This window comes from Salmo salar, chromosome ssa11, assembly GCF_905237065.1.
Source record: "Salmo salar chromosome ssa11, Ssal_v3.1, whole genome shotgun sequence".
Lineage (NCBI taxonomy): Eukaryota > Metazoa > Chordata > Actinopteri > Salmoniformes > Salmonidae > Salmo > Salmo salar.
The window spans coordinates 40826621-40849233 of NC_059452.1; the positions used below are offsets into that span (position 1 = coordinate 40826621).

The window sequence follows — 22613 nt, forward strand, 5'->3', positions numbered from 1 at the left end:
CCCAACCTCTGTGGTAAGGTAGGCCTCGGAGCTGTTCACCTTGAGGACTGTTCAGAACTCTACCCTGTAATGTTTCCATATGAAAAGACTGACATCTTGTGGTGAAGTGTGATATTGCAGACATGGCAGTGAGCTTGCGTTTTATTCACCTGTCATATGTATTATAATAGGGAAGAGGATTGAACTCTCCTGAAAGTCTGTCTGGAATTCAACAAACTACCATTCATTTTTCTAAAGTGTTTTATTATTCATTATTTGCATCAAGAATATGACATTTCCATTATGAGGTCAAATAATCTCATAACAGTGATGTTTTTTCTAAGACATCCAGAGATCGATGCTCTAAATGTCCAACAAACTGGTTTGGATTTAGCCAACTACTTATTAAGATTGCATAAAATGTATGATAGAAGGAAATAACTTATCCGTTTCCTAAGTCTCTCTGGGGTCCCAGGTGATACTATATCCAGGGCTGCTTTACTGAGCTCTCCATGGCGGAAGTCACATGACGATCCATCGCCACAATCATTAGATGATGGGAATGCACAAGCAACAATTATCAACACTTAACGTATATTCTTACATTGTAAATGTCTTGGAAACTGGATCAGGGCCAAACGGGACCATGGCAGGAGAGATCCTCAAGCCGGCCAGGGTCACTGGATAATCCAGCCTGGAGGCAGGCGTGTCCTCCTTCCTCCCGGCGCATGTCCAAATTGATCCCGGCACACGTTCTTCCGCCCTGCGCTCTTCCTCCCTTCCTCCCTGTGCGCGTTCTTCCTCCCTGTGCGCGTCCTTCCTCCCTGTGCGCGTCCTTCCTCCCTGTGCGCGTTCTTCCTCCCTGTGCGCGTCCTTCCTCCCTGTGCGTGTGTTTCGTCCTTCCTCCCTGTGCGCGTCCTTCCTCCCTGTGCGTGTGTATCGTCCTTCCTTCCTGTGTCGTCCTTCCTCCCTGTGCGTGTGTATCGTCCTTCCTCCATAGGTGTGTGTCCTCCTTCCTTCCTGCATGACTTGAGTGAAGCCAATGCAGCTGCTAAGGGAGCAAGTATCTCACTACACGTCAACACAGGAGGAGTCCACCATGAACCCCCTGTACACGTCAACACAGGAGGAGTCCACCATGAACCCCCTGTGCACGTCAACACAGGAAGAGTCCACCATGAACCCCTGTACACGTCAACACAGGAAGAGTCCACCATGAACCCCCTGTGCACGTCAACACAGGAAGAGTCCACCATGAACCCTGTGCACGTCAACACAGGAAGAGTCCACCATGAACCCCCTGTGCACGTCAACACAGGAAGAGTCCACCATGAACCCCCTGTGCACGTCAACACAGGAAGAGTCCACCATGAACCCTGTGCACGTCAACACAGGAAGAGTCCACCATGAACCCTGTGCACGTCAACACAGGAAGAGTCCACCATGAACCCTGTGCACGTCAACACAGGAAGAGTCCACCATGAACCCTGTGCACGTCAACACAGGAAGAGTCCACCATGAACCCTGTGCACGTCAACACAGGAAGAGTCCACCATGAACCCTGTGCACGTCAACACAGGAAGAGTCCACCATGAACCCTGTGCACGTCAACACAGGAAGAGTCCACCATGAACCCTGTGCACGTCAACACAGGAAGAGTAAAATCAAATCAAATTTATTTATATAGCCCTTCGTACATCAGCTGATATCTCAAAGTGCTGTCCAGAAACCCAGCCTAAAACCCCAAACAGCAAGCAATGCATGTGAAAGAAGCACGGTGGCTAGGAAAAACTCCCTAGGAAAAACTCCCTAGAAAGGCTAAAAACCTAGGAAGAAACCTAGAGAGGAACCAGGCTATGAGGGGTGGCCAGTCCTCTTCTGGCTGTGCCGGGTGGATATTATAACAGAACATGGTCAAGATGTTAAAATGTTCATAAATGACCAGCATGGTCAAATAATACTAATCATAGTAGTTGTCGAGGGTGCAACAAGCACGTCCGGTGAACAGGTCAGGGTTCCACCATGAATCCCCTGTACACGTCAACACAGGAAGAGTCCACCATAAACCCTGTGCACGTCAACACAGGAAGAGTCCACCATCAACCTCTTTTAGAGAATTGTGTGGGAAAATACATCATTATGCACATCAAATTGACATCTGGCCTATGAGTGATCTTTTCTTTTGAATGTAGGCTACCAACGTGGTCTCGGAGAATTTCGTATTATTCTGTACGGAAATCCCAGACATGGTTGTACTATTTAGTGGATGTCCATCACCTATTTTGTATATGTTACAAATTGCAATTTGTTGGATATGTTACAAATTGCAATTTGTTGGATATGTTACAAATTGCAATTTGTTGGATATGTTACAAATTGCAATTTGTTGGATATGTTACAAATTGCAATTTGTTGGATATGTTACAAATTGCAATTTGTAGGATATGTTACAAATTGCAATTTGTAGGATATGTTACAAATTGCAATTTGTTGTGGCTTACGCTAACCCATGCACCCAGACCAACCACCCTCCTTTCGTTTTTACCTTAAGTAACCTGTCTTATGTAACCATACCAAACCTAACATATCAAACTCATTTGAGTGTCCCAGATTTATATTTACTATCTTATATTTATGGGTCTACTCTGAGACCAGTCTGAGGCTACTCACATGTGTAAAGTGTAGGCCTGTAACATAAACGTTTAATACACAACATTTTCCCTATTTTAGTTTGTGTGTCAGCTAGACCAAATTATACAGTGTGCATACTAATTTACCTGTTGTGACAAAGTGTGTCCGACTCTTAATCAGTGAAATTTGGGATACAATTGGCTGAATGGCGGAGCTGTCCTTCAGCATCACAAAGTTTTCCCTAACCACCACTATCTCAATATGCAATATAGTCTACTTGCAGTTCAGCACCACACAAACTCACATTGAGGATGCACACCATGATAATAACATAACTAATTGAGGATGATCATATATAATGTGTAGGCCGATGTGAAAGGCACAATTTAAATAGTGACATTTCATACATCTTCTGTTTGTTCTTTCATACAATTTCCTTATCAATTTCCTTATCTAAGGTGTTAAATTGGATTTTGGCACTATCAATCCATTGAATTGTTTTTTTTTTGTAAATACAACCAAATTGTTTTTTTGTTTTGTTTTCCTCCAAAATCCAAACTTTTACTTTTCCAGGCAATTTGAGACTTTCCAAATGAATGTGTACACCTTCCTAGCATGATTTGATATCACTGTCATTACATTCACTACATTAAACTAGACTACATTAACTAGACTACATTAACTAGACTACATTAAACTAGACTACATTAATACATTAACTAGACTACATTAATACATTAAATTAGACTACATTAAACTAGACTACATTAACTAGACTACATTAATACATTAACTGGACTACATTAAATTAGACTACATTAAACTAGACTATAATTAAACTAGACTACATTAACTAGACTACATTAAACTAGACTACATTAAACTAGACTACATTAACTAGACTACATTAAACTAGACTACATTAAACTACCTAATGGTTCATGTTTTCTTGCCGTCACCTGGTTACAAGTCCCAGTGAAGATGTTTTATGCGATCCCAGGCGGCAGATACTCCACACTACCAGGTAACAAAAACACAATGGTGTCTTGGGAGGAAATACAATGTTTTGATAAAGAATACCTCAGGGGCAAAATCTGTATAGCTTTCACAAGAGACTTTCTTCTGTTTGAACCTCGTTTGTCTTTATGTTCAGGCCTAATGGGCTTCCCATTTTGTTTTAAAAGTAATTCAAAGGAATGAATCACCAAGTCATCACAAATAGCATATTGAATGAATCACCAAGTCATCACAAATAGCATATTGAATGCATTGCATTTATTTGACATTTATTTGAAAGATGTACAAATATGTGCGATGTTTCATGTTGTGTTGTAGTCCTCCTGTAGAATACCTTATTGGTCCTTTACTTTGTTCTTTCCCTCTTTGTCTAGGGACATGTCACTTAAGTGAACCTGCCGGGTCTAGGGACATGTCACTTAGGTTAACCTGCCGGGTCTAGGGACATGTCACTTAAGTGAACCTGCCGGGTCTAGGGACATGTCACTTAGGTTAACCTGCCGGGTCTAGGGACATGTCACTTAAGTGAACCTGCCAGGTCTAGGGACATGTCACTTAGGTTAACCTGCCGGGTCTAGGGACATGTCACTTAGGTTAACCTGCCGGGTCTAGGGACATGTCACTTAGGTTAACCTGCCGGGTCTAGGGACATGTCACTTAGGTGAACCTGCCGGGTCTAGGGACATGTCACTTAGGTTAACCTGCCGGGTCTAGGGACATGTCACTTAGGTGAACCTGCCGGGTCTAGGGACATGTCACTTAGGTGAACCTGCCGGGTCTAGGGACATGTCACTTAGGTGAACCTGCCGGGTCTAGGGACATGTCACTTAGGTGAACCTGCCGGGTCTAGGGACATGTCACTTAGGTTAACCTGCCGGGTCTAGGGACATGTCACTTAGGTTAACCTGCCGAGTCTAGGGACATGTCACTTAGGTGAACCTGTCGGGTCTAGGGACATGTCACTTAGGTTAACCTGCCGGGTCTAGGGACATGTCACTTAGGTGAACCTGTCGGGTCTAGGGACATGTCACTTAGGTTAACCTGCCGGGTCTAGGGACATGTCACCTAGGTGAACCTGCCGGGTCTAGGGACATGTCACTTAGGTGAACCTGCCGGGTCTAAGGACATGTCACTTAGGTGAACCTGCCGGGTCTAGGGACATGTCACTTAGGTTAACCTGCCGGGTCTAGGGACATGTCACTTAGGTTGGTTAACCTGCCGGGTCTAGGGACATGTCACTTAGGTTGGTTAACCTGCCGGGTCTAGGGACATGTCACTTAGGTTGGTTAACCTGCCGGGTCTAGGGACATGTCACTTAGGTTGGTTAACCTGCCGGGTCTAGGGACATGTCACTTAGGTTGGTTAACCTGCCGGGTCTAGGGACATGTCACTTAGGTTGGTTAACCTGCCGGGTCTAGGGACATGTCACTTAGGTTGGTTAACCTGCCGGGTCTGGGGGACATGTCACTTAGGTTGGTTAACCTGCCGGGTCTGGGGACATGTCACTTAGGTTAACCTGCCGGGTCTAGGGACATGTCACTTAGGTTGGTTAACCTGCCGGGTCTAGGGACATGTCACTTAGGTTGGTTAACCTGCCGGGTCTAGGGACATGTCACTTAGGTTGGTTAACCTGCCGGGTCTGGGGACATGTCACTTAGGTTGGTTAACCTGCCGGGTCTGGGGACATGTCACTTAGGTTGGTTAACCTGCCGGGTCTAGGGACATGTCACTTAGGTTGGTTAACCTGCCGGGTCTGGGGACATGTCACTTAGGTTGGTTAACCTGCCGGGTCTAGGGACATGTCACTTAGGTTGGTTAACCTGCCGGGTCTAGGGACATGTCACTTAAGTTAACCTGCCGGGTCTAGGGACATGTCACTTAGGTTAACCTGCCGGGTCTAGGGACATGTCACTTAGGTGAACCTGCCGGGTCTAGGGACATGTCACTTAGGTGAACCTGCCGGGTCTAGGGACATGTCACTTAGGTTAACCTGCCGGGTCTAGGGACATGTCACTTAGGTTAACCTGCCGGGTCTAGGGACATGTCACTTAGGTTAACCTGCCGGGTCTAGGGACATGTCACTTAGGTGAACCTGTCGGGTCTAGGGACATGTCACTTAGGTTAACCTGCCGGGTCTAGGGAGATGTCACCTAGGTGAACCTGCCGGGTCTAGGGACATGTCACTTAGGTGAACCTGCCGGGTCTAGGGACATGTCACTTAGGTGAACCTGCCGGGTCTAGGGACATGTCACTTAGGTTGGTGAACCTGCCGGGTCTAGGGACATGTCACTTAGGTTGGTTAACCTGCCGGGTCTAGGGACATGTCACTTAGGTTGGTTAACCTGCCGGGTCTAGGGACATGTCACTTAGGTTGGTTAACCTGCCGGGTCTAGGGGCATGTCACTTAGGTTGGTTAACCTGCCGGGTCTAGGGACATGTCATTTAGGTTAACCTGCCGGGTCTAGGGACATGTCACTTAGGTTAACCTGCCGGGTCTGGGGACATGTCACTTAGGTTAACCTACCGGGTCTAGGGACATGTCACTTAGGTTGGTTAACCTGCCGGGTCTAGGGACATGTCACTTAGGTTAGTTAACCTGCCGGGTCTAGGGACATGTCACTTAGGTTAGTTAACCTGCCGGGTCTGGGGACATGTCACTTAGGTTGGTTAACCTGCCGGATCTGGGGACATGTCACTTAGGTTAGTTAACCTGCCGGGTCTGGGGAGATGTCTGGAGAGACCTGAAAATAGCTTTGCAGCAACTCTCCCCATCTAACCTGACAGAGCTTGAGAGAATCTGCAGAGAAGAATGGGATAAACTCCCCAAATACAGCTTTGCCAAGCTTGTAGCATCATACCCAAGAAGGATTGAGGCTGTAATCTATTATTATGAGCCATCCTCCCCTCCGCAGCCTCCACTGCACTGACCCTAAACCTTAACCTTAACATTACCCTTAACCCCAACCCTCACTTAACCTGACCCTACTCATAACTCTATCAAATTGTTGAGTATCTTCAGATAAAATGTGACATTAATTTGTAATGGTACTGCAGGTAAAAGATCAGGCTCTTCTATGATCTGTAGGACCATCATGTCTGTGCTGATATAGGCCTAGCCATGTAGTTGTTACTCAGTTTACACACTTGGTTAATTTTTACACATTCTAGTTGCTGAGATTTGAGATGAACTGTCCTCAAGTGAACCAAACCTAGAACTACAGTAGTTAGCAATGTCCAGTCAAAGAAATAAAACATCATTTGTAACTATATTCGAACGAACAAAGCAACAAAATAAAATTTCAAAAACAACATTTATTTACACATGACAGAAAATTACTAAGAAAAGGCCACACTTAATGTTACTACATCTATAGCAAAAGTGGAATATGTTTTCATTCTTTGCGTTCAGATTTTGAACAACATAACATGGAAGAATGTTGATTTAAGCTTTCAGTCATCTCTGGGTGTGACACTCGTTCTGTGGGCAGATGACATGTCTACATGCCTCTTTCTAACATGGAAGGAATGAGTGAAAGAGATGTTTCTTTCTGCCATTTACACCCTTCATTCATTGCCAGCCTTTATCTGGTGTGACTGAAACTCAGTTTGCATATTTGGCAGAGTTCAATATGGCTTGGTCCCAGATTTGTTTGTGCTGTTATGCAATGACCATACAGATGTAGGATCTTAATTTGATAAATCTTTTTGTTGCTGAGAATTTTCCTGCCGAGCAGGAAATGCAAACTTGTAGTGTATTCAAGGTTTAAAAAGTATTCTAAAGTTTAGAATTTCCACTTTAAAATGTCACTTCATTTGCTCTAATGAAAAATGTATCAACCCTTACAAAAATGTCCATTAATTATAATTCACATAATAATTCACATCTCCTGTTGCTACAGGATTATTTTCCTCCTGTAGCGAACTGGCTCAAATTAAGATCCTACATCTGTAGGAGTTGGAAAGACAGCACAAACAGGTCTGGGACCAGGCTAAATTCACTGCTAATCTCCAGACATCTTCACTTAGGTGTCTCTTAATGGAAAATGGCCACCCATTCTAAAGTGATTCTTAAGACAATGAATGTCAGTAACAGCTGGTTCCTTGGAGACTGAGGTAGTGCTTGTTTGTGTCACTGTTACCTTGAAGTTGAACCAAGACTCCTCACTGCGAAACCTTTTTTATAAATGTATTGTCAAGTGCAGGTAAAAAAATATAACATTTCATTACAATGAATAGCTTAAATAATACCTGTCTTTATTTTGTATTTCTTCCCCATGACTTGCATACACTCATGTACAGCATCAGAACAGGTACAACCATGCATACCCTCATGTACAGCATCAGAACAGGTACAACCATGCATACACTCATGTACAGCATCAGAACAGGTACAACCATGCATACACTCATGTACAGTATCAGAACAGGTACAACCATGCATACACTCATGTACAGCATCAGAACAGGTACAACCATGCAATCAGACAAAAACAAAAAAAAGAGTTCATATTCACGTCTTATTTCTTATTGATTTGCTCTTATTGACATGAATCTGATGTGGGACTGCCAGATATTATGGAAATCATTTGGTCTGCCTTTGATGTTACAGTAGGACCTAAATCTTGTCCTCAAGGATGTAGCTAGATATTTAATTTAGCCGCTGTGTTCAAGTAGGAGGATTGTAGATTTCCAGAATAATGTTATGCATTTCTTTGCTGCATGCATAGACGGATCAATATATATTTTTCTGCTACTTATTCCATGGATCTAGTTCACGAGTACCAAGCAGACACAAGCGAGGCAGGGGTTGAAATCTCTAAACATCACTGTGAAAGCTGCTAAATTTGCTGTACTGCTGTGCTCTTTCCCCTTTGTGATTGTTAGGCTACCGTAATCAGTCATTAACTCATTGTTTTTACTTCAGAGAACAATAGGCCAACTGATCTCAAAGACAAACTCTGTAACTCATAAACCACTATCTTTCAAAATATGAAAGCTTTTGGTTAGACTTCTGTTGCCTTTTTCAAAAGTTTTCTCCCTTGGCAGCTTTTTCGAAGAATGTGAATATTTTTGTGTGTCTGTGTGTGAACATGAACTCAGCTGCTCAACACCTTTTTGTCTTAGGGTGAAACTAGATGGGGTGTGCAGAGCCTGATGGGAGAGGGAGAGAGAGAGAGAGAGAGAGAGGAGGAGTGGAACAGGTGTACTGAATGTTCTGGGTGGGTGGGGAGTGGGAGGGAGGGAGGGAGGGAGGGAGGGAGGGAGGGAGGGAGGGAGGGACCAACAGAACAACATAGCAACAACCTTATAAAGTGAAAGATGCTCCCTCTCTCTGGCTTCAGTTCATACAGCAAGTGAAGTCAACACCACTGTCCTCTCAGACAACATGCTCAGCCTTATTAAACTGCCCAGAGTCTTCACCATCAACCAAGTCCCAAAAGTAAGTTACTTTACTTCACTACGTTTTATAATGACATATCCTACAATATTATTTTCAGAGTCGAGGTTATATTTTCTATTTAAGTCCAGTTAATTCAGAAGTTGGACATGTGGACATGGAATTTGAGTGGAACACTATTCTGAATCATGTGTTTATTCTTGCCACTTAGAATGTCAAGAATGTATCATTGTGACTCCCCTCAAGAATGTATAGTCCTACTTTCACTGGGAAATATGTCAACATCATCACCATTGTGTTTATAGTAAACAGGTTACCCTCCATATGTATCTAGATATAGCCTACTACTGTGTGGTGAATGAGTGTTGGCCAACTGTGCAGTAACCCTGGGTTTTGTTTTGTTTAGGTGTTCCATGAGGACAGCATCATCTCAGGCTACCGACACCCTCGCAGCTCAGCCACTGACTGCATCCTCAGCCTCTTCCAGCTGACCAATGAAACGCTCAATATCTGGACACACTTCCTGCCCACATGGTATAGCCGAGCGACACCTGTTACACTTACGGGGTTCCTTGTGAACGTTTTGGTCACACTTTATTTGGATAGTCCCACACAAGATGCTCTGTAGATGCTCATACTATCAACAAACTATCTGTTTAGCAATTGCTTGCTAAATTTGGCTTAGGGTTAGGTTTAGAATCAGGGCTAGGGTTAGTGGATAGTTATTTCAATCAATCAAATGTATTTATAAAGCCCTTCTTACATCAGTTGATGTCACAATGTGCTGTACAGAAACATTGACATTTGTTTACAGTTATTGAACATCAACTGAACATCTACTTGGGACTATCTAAATAAAGTGTTACCCAGCACTAACACACCTAATTCAGGGTTGAATGGTTATTAGTTCATTAGTGCTGGGTAAGAACTAAAATGTGCACTCCTGTCACAGCAGTGGTATGTGTCCTTCAGACAGAGTTGTAGTAAATTCACAACCTTAACATCCTTCATAGATTAAAACAAACTGAGCTCTTTTCCTTAGATTCTTTATTCCAAAACTCTTCATCCTCAAAAAACAATGATCCGTATAGTTAAATGTGTGTCAGGTAATCCTGTGAATTGTAGTTAATAGAAGATGGGGGGACTTCTCAAACTATTTAATAACCCGTATAACATCTCTTTGAGGATCATTGTAGTATTCAATGCAGACCCGCCCCCATGGCAGTCCTCTGCTTCTTATTAAGGATGTGTAAAGAGCAGGTGTAGTCATTAAACATGATGGCTAACTAGAACCTCAGGGGACAGTCTCGTGTCAGTGATACTGGAGGCTTGACTGAGACGAAAGTAAACAGTTGAACTTTTCTCTCATGTTTAGTGTTATCTTTATAATTTGGATACGAACAATGAACATAACATGTCTTTTAATGACAGAAAAGAAGCAACTGCATATTGAAACATGCTCTCTCACACTCAATTCCCTGGAACAATGTTGCTTTGGATTTGGACTAAACCAGAAAACATGATTAGCAGGTTTTAGTGAATAGCAGCTGAAGCATATTCCACAGGCTTGAGGCCTTCCACAGGAAGTAGTAGTTGATTAGCAGTGTAGCATGGTGTATGTGACTGTGTCTACCTGATGATGACAGTCGTTAAGACACTTGCCTCTGCACTGCAAGGATCAAGGACTCCTCTTTCTATTTCTCTCTCCCTCTCTCTCTGTCTCCCTCTTCTCTCTCTTCTCACAGCTCTCAAATGAGTTGCCACAATTAGTGAACAGCTCAGTGTAGTGATGGGGAAAACCACAAATAAGGTTTATTTGTTAATGAGGCGTGCAGAGACATGGAAACACAGCCCACTGCCTCTGTAACTACTGTGTACAGGCCAGGGAAAACCTTGTGGTAGATACAGTAACTCACTGTGGCTGACTGAACTGGAGAATACAGTAATCTTACAAAAGACCAGGCTGGTTAAAGGGGATTTATTTCTTTTTTTAAGCTATCACTGTGATGTTTAGGCAAACAATCCAAAATAACTATTTAATTTTGAAGAATCATAATTAACTTGCATTCTGATTTAATGCTGAAACAAGTACCACAAAATTGGTAAACGATTGCTCCCCCGATAAACAATTGGTCCTGAAAGGAATGCGTCCTCCAGTGCCAAACTAACCCCCTCTGTCCTCTGTGTGTCCTGACAGGTACTTCTTCTGGAAGCTGCTGACGGTGGTCCTGATGCAGGACGTGTGGCGCGACTCGTTCACATGGCCGCTCCTGATGTTCCTGATGTCGTGCTGTGTGTACCCGCTGGCCTCTAGCTGTGCCCACACCTTTAGCACCATGTCAACGCGCGCGCGACACATCTGCTTCTTCTTCGACTACGGAGCTCTGAGTCTCTACAGCCTGGGTGAGTAGACATGTCATAGAAATAGAATTCTTTTCAAAAGAACATTGTTGCCCCTAGCAACATGACTACATTACATTACATTTAAGTCATTTAGCAGACGCTCTTATCCAGTGCGACTTACAAATTGGTGCATTCACCTTATGATATCCAGTGAAACAACCACTTTACAATAGTGCATCTAAATCTTTTAAGGGGGGGGGTTAGAAGGATTACTTTATCCTATCCTAGGTATTCCTTAAAGAGGTGGGGTTTCAGGTGTCTCCGGAAGGTGGTGATTGACTCCGCTGTCCTGGCGTCGTGAGGGAGCTTGTTCCACCATTGGGGTGCCAGAGCAGCGAACAGTTTTGACTGGGCTGAGCGGGAACTGTGCTTCCTCAGAAGTAGGGGGGCCAGCAGGCCAGAGGTGGATGAACGCAGTGCCCTTGTTTGGGTGTAGGGCCTGATCAGAGCCTGAAGGTATGGAGGTGCCTGTTGTAGAGCATGAACCTACAGGATCGGGTCACCGCCTTGATGTTAGTGGAGAGAGCGGACAGGGTGATTGTCAAGGATCACGCCAGAGGTTCTTAGCACTCTGGATGAGGAGGACACAGGAGGGAGTTGTCAACCGTGATGGCGAGATCATGGAGACGGGCAGTCCTTCCCGGGAGGAAGAGCAGCTCCGTCTTGCCGAGGTTCAGCTTGAGCTGGTGATCCGTCATCCACACTGATATGTCTGATAGACATGCAGAGATGCGATTCGCCGCCTGGTTATCAGAAGGGGGAAAGGAGAAGATTAATTGTGTGTCGTCTGCATAGCAATTAATCTTCTCCTTTCCCCCTTCTGATAACCAGGCGGCGAATCGCATCTCTGCATGTCTGTCAGACATATAGACCCGATCCTGTAGGTTCATGCTCTACAACATTCGCAGAGTACGACCCTGCCTCACACAGGAAGCGGCGCAGGTCCTAATCCAGGCACTTGTCATCTCCCGTCTGGATTACTGCAACTCGCTGTTGGCTGGGCTCCCTGCCTGTGCCATTAAACCCCTACAACTCATCCAGAACGCCGCAGCCCGTCTGGTGTTCAACCTTCCCAAGTTCTCTCACGTCACCCCGCTCCTCCGCTCTCTCCACTGGCTTCCAGTTGAAGCTCGCATCCGCTACAAGACCATGGTGATTGCCTACGGAGCTGTGAAGGGAACGGCACCTCCATACCTTCAGGCTCTGATCAGGCCCTACACCCAAATAAGGGCACTGCGTTCATCCACCACTGGCCTGCTGGCCCCCCTACCTCTGAGGAAGCACAGTTCCCGCTCAGCCCAGTCAAAACTGTTCGCTGCTCTGGCACCCCAATGGTGGAACAAGCTCCCTCACGACGCCAGGACAGCGGAGTCAATCACCACCTTCCGGAGACACCTGAAACCCCACCTCTTTAAGGAATACCTAGGATAGGATAAAGTAATCCTTCTAACCCCCCCCCTTAAAAGATTTAGATGCACTATTGTAAAGTGGTTGTTCCACTGGATATCATAAGGTGAATGCACCATTTTGTAAGTCGCTCTGGATAAGAGCGTCTGCTAAATGACTTAAATGTAATGTAAATGTAATTAATTGTGTGTCGTCTGCATAGCAATGATAGGAGAGACCATGTGTGGATATGACAGAGCCAAGTGACTTGGTGTATAGCGAGAATAGGAGAGGGCCTAGAACAGAGCCCAGAGACTACTATATTATGCAGGTGTATTTCTAGAGGGAAAGGCATTGTATGGATTCTATCTAGTCAATGTATAAGGGGTTTGGATTTGTATAGAGTTTTGAACCTGCAGGTCTTTTAACTGAGAGTCGTTGTATGATACCCTGATGGAGTTAGAATGGGTAGGAAGCACAGGAGGTTGGTGGCACCTTTACTGGGGAGGATGGACTTGTGGTAATGGCTGGAGCAGAATCTGTGGAATGGTATCAAATACATCAAACATTGTTTGATGCCATTCCATTTGCTCCATTCCAGCCATTATTATGAGTTGTCCTCCCCTCAGCAGCCTCCACTGGTAGAAAGGGAATGTAGTCCCATTCAAATGGATGTTCTGTGGTGGGTACACTGGCCAGTCATACTTTTGATGTACAATTTGGAGTGTTGGATTGATCACATTAAACATCTATGTCTGTTTCATTTGATCTAATTCTGTGGTTTCCGCCAATCCCAAATCAACCCCTAGTCGCTTGTTAATTCCTCATTACAGATCTGATGGAAGTACATGTGTCTGAGATAAATGGCACCAACTGCCTGGCCAGGCTCTATGACCATATTTGGCCCACCCATTCAATCCTTTTGGATTTTGGAGGGGCTTACAAAAGGTGACTAGGGGTGGCAGTTGGGGTGGCAGTAGGGGTTGATGTGGAAAAACGCATGCATAATGGTTTGCATTTATATAGCTCTGCACCCAGTTTTAAAAATCCCTTAATGTGTAGCAGGTCTTGAACAGGACATAATGTACAGTCAGGGTAACTATACCCTCAACTAACTAATGTGAAGCACCAACCTGCCATACAAAGGGTGTTATTAGTTATGGAATGCATGCAGGAATGTGCTTAACCACATGTACCATGCATACTGAGTCCTGGACCAACCAGTCCTCAGATTGGAATCTACACTTCTGCCAGCATCTGCATGCTGAAGGGTGACAGTGTGTGTTTGTGTGTACACACGCATTAATGCCTTAGCCTCATGAGTTCCCAAATGTAGGATCTTAATTTGAGCCAGTTTGCAACAGCATGAAAGATCTCCTGAAACAGGGTGATCAAATTAAGATCCTCCATCTGTATGTGTGTATATTATACACATCAATATAGTCTATGGTATATACACATAGTTTGCAGTGCCTCTGTATGCACACACATGTTTATGTATTTGTGTCTATTCCTGCATGTTTGGTTATGCATATTTCTTTCCCCTCCAGGCTCTGCCATAACATATTCTGCCTACGTGATTCCTGATAAGTGGGTGAACAGTTTGTTCCACCAGTACTATATCCCCATCGCTGTGGTAAACACTGTCATCTGTACCGCCTTAGCCTGCTACTCCAGGTAAGAGAGCTTTCTACTGGAAGGCCACTGTTGTTTGCAGGTTAACGTTTTTCCTTGTTCTGGAGGCAGCTCTGCAGAGTGGTCACTAGCTGGCACAGCCACAAAGTCATCAAATCTGATTTAAACCTAACCTTAACCCCAACCTTAACCACACTGCTAAACCTAACCTTAACCACAACCTTAACCACACTGCTAACCATCATGCCTAAACCTAACCTTAACCTTAACCTAACCTTAACCACACTGCTAACCATCATGCCTAAACCTAACCTTAACCCTAACCACATGGCTAAATCTAACCTTAACCCCAACTTTAACCACACTGCTAACCATCATGCCTAAACCTAACCTTAACCCTAACCACACTGCTAAATCTAACCTTAACCCCAACTTTAACCACACTGCTAACCATCATGCCTAAACCTAACCTTAACCCTAACCTTAACCACACTGCTAACCATCATGCCTAAACCTAACCTTAACCCTAACCTTAATCACACTGCTAAACCTAACCTTAACCCCAACCTTAACCACACTGCTAACCATCATGCCTAAACCTAACCTTAACCTAACCTTAACCACACTGCTAAATCTAACCTTAACCCCAACTTTAACCACACTGCTAACCATCATGCCTAAACCTAACCTTAACCCTAACCTTAATCACACTGCTAAACCTAACCTTAACCCCAACCTTAACCACACTGCTAACCATCATGCCTAAACCTAACCTTAACCGAACCTTAACCACACTGCTAACCATCATGCCTAAACCTAACCTTAACCCTAACCACACTGCTAAATCTAACCTTAACCCCAACTTTAACCACACTGCTAACCATCATGCCTAAACCTAACCTTAACCCTAACCTTAACCACACTGCTAAACCTAACCTTAACCCCAACTTTAACCACACTGCTAACCATCATGCCTAAACCTAACCTTAACCCTAACCTTAACCACACTGCTAAACCTAACCTTAACCCCAACTTTAACCACACTGCTAACCATCATGCCTAAACCTAACCTTAACCCTAACCTTAACCACACTGCTAAATCTAACCTTAACCCCAACCTTAACCACACTGCTAACCATCATGCCTAAATCTAACCTTAACCCTAACCTTAACCACACTGCTAACCATCATGCCTAAATAAAACCCTAACCTTAACCACACTGCTAAATCTAACCTTAACCCCAACCTTAACCACACTGCTAACCATCATGCCTAAACCTAACCTTAACCCTAACCTTAACCACACTGCTAAACCTAACCTTAACCCCAACTTTAACCACACTGCTAACCATCATGCCTAAACCTAACCTTAACCCTAACCTTAACCACACTGCTAAACCTAACCTTAACCCCAACTTTAACCACACTGCTAACCATCATGCCTAAACCTAACCTTAACCCTAACCTTAACCACACTGCTAAATCTAACCTTAACCCCAACCTTAACCACACTGCTAACCATCATGCCTAAATCTAACCTTAACCCTAACCTTAACCACACTGCTAACCATCATGCCTAAATCTAACCTTAACCCTAACCTTAACCACACTGCTAAATCTAACCTTAACCCCAACCTTAACCACACTGCTAACCATCATGCCTAAACCTAACCTTAACACTAACCTTAACCACACTGCTAAACCTAACCTTAACCCCAACCTTAACCACACTGCTAAACCTAACCTTAACCCAACCTTAACCACACTGCTAAATCTAACCTTAACCCCAACCTTAACCACACTGCTAAATCTAACCTTAACCCAACCTTAACCACACTGCTAAATCTAACCTTAAATGAAAACCAAAAAGCAAATGTTTGTTTTCATGAATGTTTACAATATAGCCAGCTGGCCTATCTAAGGGGAAAACGCTCAGTTCTGCCTCCAGGACAAGACTCATGACAATAAATGTCAACCTGCCTGTTGTTTAGCAACCACTCAATCTCAGGCATCTCATAGTGCTAATGAGGATATTGTATAATTATCTCTGGGTTTTAAAGGAATGTGATTGTACAACTTGACCCCTAGCTTTGGATGTTGTGAATTAATAAGATTACAAAATGACAATATTCCTCCAACCAGAAACAATCACATTTAGTCTAAATCCTACTGTGTGGACACATATTTGACATTAAACATTTTAATGTACATTTCATGTAGATTTGATACACACACTGCTGTTAAAAATTAATTTTGGGGAATGAAACTGCTCCTTTCAGCTCCTTTCTGTCAAAATATCTTGCATGATAGGAGGCAAATTGGACCAGTATTTTACCTCAGCTTAGCTTCACTGTGTAGAAGCTTGTCATCGTACACTAAGCCAACACGTTGTTGTTAAAACGCACACTGACTGGTTTGCCTACATTTCTTCATAATTATTACTGAGTATTCTCTGCTTGATGGCAGTCTCACAATGCTTCTCCCTCCTCTTTTCTGCTAAGGCTTGGTTTACCATATATCCAATATAACCATGACATCATAAAAAGGTAAACATCATGTCGTCTCCGTTAGTCATGCGTTTTCTTTTGCTCTCTGTCAACTGCTGTGCTACTGCTAACCTAACTCACTGTGCTACTGCTAACCTAACTCACTGTCTATCACAGGAGGTTGGTGGCACCTTAATTGGGGAGGATGGGCTCATGGTAGTGGCTGGAGCGGAATGGGTGGAATGGTATCAAATACATCAACCACTTGGTTTCCATTTTCACATATGTAGACACTGGTTTGGTGCTGGAGATAATGAATATGAGGTTGAAAAGTGGCGGAGTTGCCCTTGAAATGTTAGTGGCACTATGCACCTCCCTTTTCAATTATGTGGTGTGAGCTAACAAAAAAACATGTAGGCCTCGTCACTCCATAGATAGACTATCAAGTGTGGTTTTAGTTGGAAGAGGTAGTAAGGAGAGGAAAGACATGTACAGTAGTTAGCAACAGATCGTGTGTTCTTTATGTGAAGAGGGAGTTGGCTTCATTTACACTGGAATGTGTTTCAAAGCTACAAAAACAGAATCTATTTTGCTAATCTGATCTGACAATGACTCAGCAGTTATGGTTGTGTGAAAGGTAAGGAGAGCAAGTGAGTGAATTTAATTGAAGCCGTGCATTCGGAAAGCATTCAGACCCCTTGACTTTTCCCACATTTGTTACATTACAGCCTTAAAAAAAGTGTTTTTGCTATTAAACTAGAAATTGAGCTCATGTGCATCCTGTTTCCATTGATCCTCCTTGAGATGTTTCTACAACTTGATTGAAGACCACCTGTGGCAAATTCAATTGATTGGATATGATGTGGAAAAGCACATGTCTATATAAGGTCCCACAGTTGACAGTGCAGGTCAGAGCAAAAATCAAGCCATGAGGTCGAAGGAATTATCCGTAGAGCTCCGAGACAGGATTGTGTCGAGGCACAGATCTGGGGAACGTTACCAAAACATTTCTGCAGCATTGAAGGTCCCCAAGAACACAGTGGCCTCCATCATACTTAAACGGCAGAAGTTTAGAACCACCAAGAATCTTCCTAGAGCTGGCCGCTCGGCCAAACTAAGCAATCGGGGGAGAAGGAACTTGGTCAGGGAGGTGACCAAGAACCCGATGGTCACTCTGATAGAGGTCCAGAGTTCCTCTGTGGAGATGGGAGAATCTTCCAGCCATTTCTACAGCGCTCCACCAATCCGGCCTTTATGGTAGTGGCCAGACAGAAGCCACTCTTCAGTAAAAGGCACATGACAGCCTTCTTGGAGTTTGCCAAAAGGCACCTAAAGGACTCTCCGACCATGAGAAACAAGATTCTCTGGTCTGATGAAACCGAGATTGAACTCTTTGGCCTGAATGCCAAGGGTCACGTCTGGAAGGATCCGGCAACATCACTACAGTGAAGCATGGTGGTGGCAGCATTATGCTGTGGGGATGTTTTTCAGCGGCAGGGAATGGGAGACTTGATGAAAATCTGCTCCATAACTCTCAGGACCTCAGACTGGGGTGAAGGTTCACCTTCCAACAGGACAACGACCCTAAGCACATAGCCAAGCCAACACAGGAGTGGCTTTCGGACCAGTCTTTGAGTGGCCCAGCCAGAGCCCGGACTTGAACCCAATCGAATATCTCTGGAGAGCCCTGACAATAGCTGTGCATCAACGCTCCCCATCCAACCTGATAGCGCTTGAGAGGATCTGCAGAGAAGAATGGGAGAAACTCCCCAAATACAGGTGTGCCAAGCTTGTAGCATCATACCCAAGAAGACTCGAGGGTGTAATCGCTGCCAAAGGTGCTTCAGCAAAGTACTTAGTAAAGGGTCTGAATACTTATGTAAATGTGATATTTCTGTTTATTTTTTATTTTTAATACATTTACAAAATGTATTTATTGGGTATTGTGTGTAGATTGATGAGGGGAAGGAAAACATTTGAATCCATTTTAGAATAAGGCTATAACGTAACAAAATGTGGAAAAAGTCCAGTGGTCTCAATACTCTCCAAATGCACTGTAAGTGATTTGTGATGGGAATATAAAACCATGAAAATGTCCTGTGTAATATTTAAACAAGATGAGTTCATGCTAGATACAAAAATGCACTGAAAAAGTGTCTATTTGGGAGCAAGTTCATAAAGGCTACAGTTTATTCCCAAATTCAGTAACGGGAAATAGGTTTCTAATAATTTGAATAACCATGCAACAGTAATGCAATAATTTGTTCCCTAGACGCTGTTAAGAGCATCTTCTATTCATCTATCCTTAATGCACAGAGATGGGGAACAAAGAGATGGCATACGTTGATGAATTAAAATCCGTAATTATTTGCAGTGTATAATGAATGTGCATGGATTTGGCTCATTGTGATGGCTGATAAAACAACCATAACATTTTTGTTTCAGATTCTCAGAGTGTAAGAGCCCAAAGTTTGGCAAATTTCTCCGCATTCTAGCTTTCGCATTACCCTACCTGTTCGACAACATTCCTCTCTTCTACAGGGTGAGTCATTACATTTCTCACCCCTCTGTGTGACAGACGCACCTTCTCCTGTGCCTGAGGAAAAGTTGAAAAGTATAGAACAGTGTTTGTCATGTTGAAGTGTACTGTGTCAATGTTTGATTCATGTGATGTTTCTATCATTTTTTTGCCAGATCGTGGGACTAGGGATGAAAATGAGCTGAAGCTAGTATTGTCTGATTATTGTACGACTATATATTTTGAAACCTAGCAAGCTCTGAACACTTTGTTGTCTGGTTAATGGTATAATTATGGTCAAGTCAGTGGAATGCAGGTGTACAGTTAAGTATTTATGAACAGTTCTGAAATTCAGCTATTGGATCTTAATTTGACCAGTTTCTCACAGCAGTAAAATAATCCTGCAGCAACAGAAATGTTGATTATAATTATTGATTATAATTAATTTTTGTATGGGTTGATACGTTTTTAGTTAGGGCAAATCAAGTCTGAAATTTTGAATTGTAAATTACCAATGTTAAAATATTTTTTAAAGCTCAAATACACTACAAGTTGGTGTTTCCTGCTGTATAGGAAATGTCCTGCAACAACCGGGTGATCAAATTAATATTCTACACCTGTACCATGCTATCTTGGTTCAACAGCCATGTGGAGTATGACTGTGATGAAGCCTGTCACGTGACGCGAGGCTAATACATTCTACTGTGTTTTGACAGCTCTTCTTGTGTGTGGGTGAGGGCTGCACTGACAACGATACCAACGCTCTCCACCACACCCACATCGTCATGGCCTTCCTGACCGCATTCCTCTTCGCCACACACCTACCAGAGCGCCTGGCCCCCGGCAGCTTCGACTACATAGGTCAAAGTGCATGGTCTATCTGGAAAGGCTGCTTGTTTGATACATTCAGAATGATTTGTCACTGTACTGTGCAAGACTTGTTGCAATACAGTGGATACTGATCAACACTGGCTTGACATTAGTGGTATGACATATGTAGCATTAAAACAACATAGTAGTCTTTATATCACTGCCTCTGGGTCTCACCGTGCCTTCCTGTTTCCCCCTTATGCTGTGGAGGCCAGTTCTTCTGTGGCTGGCCAGTTACAGTTCTCCTCCTTGAGTTCTGCTTCGTACCTTTCCTGTACCACTACTACTGTAGGTATTTAACCACAGTCCTTTTGCACCCTCTGCAGGTCACAGCCACCAACTGTTCCACGTGTTCGGCATAATCGGCACTCATTTCCAGATGGAGGCCATTGAGCAGGACATGGTGACGCGACGCCCGTGGCTCCTCACGTACTCTCTGCCCATCACCTTCACCAACACACTGGGGGCGGCACTGCTGAGTGTAACCCTCAGCCTTGGCATCATCTTCCTCTTTAGTCTGCCTCTGCTCTGGTCAGCCACCCAGGGAGAACACACTGAGAAGAAGACACAGTCACATCCAATAGCCAAGGGCTGCCAGTACCACTAGCACTAGCCATTAGCCACATGCTAATGACAATGTATACGGGATGTAGGAACTGGATGGTTCAGTTGGTGGAGCATGGTGCCTGTAATGCCAGGATTGTGGATTCGATTCACAGGGCCACCCACACGTAAAATGTATACAAGCATGAATGTAAGTCACTTTGGATAAGAGTGTCTGCTAAATGGCATATATTTGTATTATATTACTATTATTAAACTGGACACTGTGGTGGGGTGGGCCTGGGAGAAGAGGTGAACAAGTGAAGTGACCCACTATGACTTCTTGGTGTTGGATAGAGGTGAAGTCATGACAAGATACAATGCTGAAGGGGCAATGAAATGTTCTTCACATTATGTCAGCATGGATGAATAAACTGGTAGCTGAGCAAGAGCTCCAGATATACTACAATGAGGGACAGACAGTGGTACCTCTGGTAGTATTACATTGACTATAGAACTAGTACACAGTACTAAACACATAGGCCTTGCTTTTGTTCTCTGATTTACCAACGCTACTGAGGAGCAGGAAGAGACTGGAGCAGTGGGAAGTCAAACTGTATATGAAGAATCAATCCACTGAGGAGCAGGAAGAGACTGGAGCAGTGGGAAGTCAAACTGTATATGAAGAATCAATCCACTGAGGAGCAGGAAGAGACTGGAGCAGTGGGAAGTCAAACTGTATATGAAGAATCAATCCACTGAGGAGCAGGAAGAGACTGGAGCAGTGGGAAGTCAAACTGTATATGAAGAATCAATCCACTGAGGAGCAGGAAGAGACTGGAGCAGTGGGAAGTCAAACTGTATATGAAGAATCAATCCACTGAGGAGCAGGAAGAGACTGGAGCAGTGGGAAGTCAAACTGTTTATGAAGAATCAATCCACTGAATGTTACATGAAGAGGAATTTTCAATATTCCTTCAATTTCATTATTCTTTCTTTTTAAACACATTATTTTTATACTAAATATATTGATCACTTGATCATTTTTATACACAAACAATGGATATGTACCACAAACATATATCAACAATATTAGGGCCACAGTCTGTAGTCTAAGGGCTGTTCAGTAGAGGGTTTTGGTAGTCTACTGTAAACTAAAATCAGCACTGAAGGATACAATAACTTATTAATGAAGTGTATGATGGTCAGCTACAAAAGTGAAGGTGCCTTTTAGAGATAAAAATGATACATGTCACATCGCTTTCCTGTACACTGTTAAGTACAGTATTATTTAAAGCATCACCAAGAGATTATAGTTCTCCGTTAAACATTAAACATTTTCTTTGGCTCCTGTAAATCTTGTCTTATTTTAGTTCATATATTTTGTAATGTTATTTATTGTGAATTCCCATAAAAGGTGTATGTGTATTGCCTTGAAATGAACTAGAGAGCAAAAACATCCTGTGAATGCAACACAAGAACTAGGCCTACAGCAAACTCCAAACACGGTTTTCTCATTGTAGTACATTTGAAGAAGAGCCATTAGCTCACTTTCTCTTATTTCATTAACCACATGTAGGCTAGAGGATCACTTTGGATTTTATCATAAGCACAATATTCTTGAAATAGACATTGTACACAATATTTTTTTATTGAATGATTATTGAAGACATGGTTAGTTTTATTCCCAACAAATGATAATGCAGAAGTGTGCAGCACACACTCAGCTGATCCCAGGTTTTCGGTC

At 43.4% G+C, this 22613-nt stretch overlaps 1 protein-coding gene across 2 annotated transcripts; it reads left to right on the forward strand.

Annotated features, from left to right (window-relative positions):
* Positions 1 to 8965: 8965 nt before the first annotated feature.
* On the forward strand, positions 8966 to 22223 carry LOC106595196 (membrane progestin receptor gamma-B). Of its 2 annotated transcripts, XM_045689559.1 has the most exons (8): positions 8966 to 9067; positions 9432 to 9559; positions 11223 to 11428; positions 14365 to 14491; positions 16951 to 16995; positions 19381 to 19477; positions 20170 to 20314; positions 20650 to 22223. In XM_045689559.1, exons 1-8 carry the CDS (start codon positions 9014 to 9016, stop codon positions 20928 to 20930), a joined length of 1083 nt encoding a protein of 360 aa, XP_045545515.1. In that variant the 5' UTR covers positions 8966 to 9013; the 3' UTR covers positions 20931 to 22223. The 2 variants fall into 2 exon arrangements, with proteins under 2 accessions (XP_045545515.1, XP_045545516.1); XM_045689560.1 differs by lacking the exon at positions 16951 to 16995.
* The last annotated feature ends 390 nt before the right edge of the window (positions 22224 to 22613 follow it).

What these genes read in the sequence shown, in the direction of transcription:
- LOC106595196 (XM_045689559.1), top strand. Translation starts at nt 9,014, where the DNA reads ATGCTCAGCCTTATTAAACTGCCCAGAGTCTTCACCATCAACCAAGTC. An exon ending in TCTGAGTCTCTACAGCCTGG is followed by an intron (nt 11,429 to 14,364) that starts GTGAGTAGACAT and finishes TTTCCCCTCCAG; the next exon opens with GCTCTGCCATAACATATTCT. An exon ending in ACATTCCTCTCTTCTACAGG is followed by an intron (nt 19,478 to 20,169) that starts GTGAGTCATTAC and finishes GTGTTTTGACAG; the next exon opens with CTCTTCTTGTGTGTGGGTGA.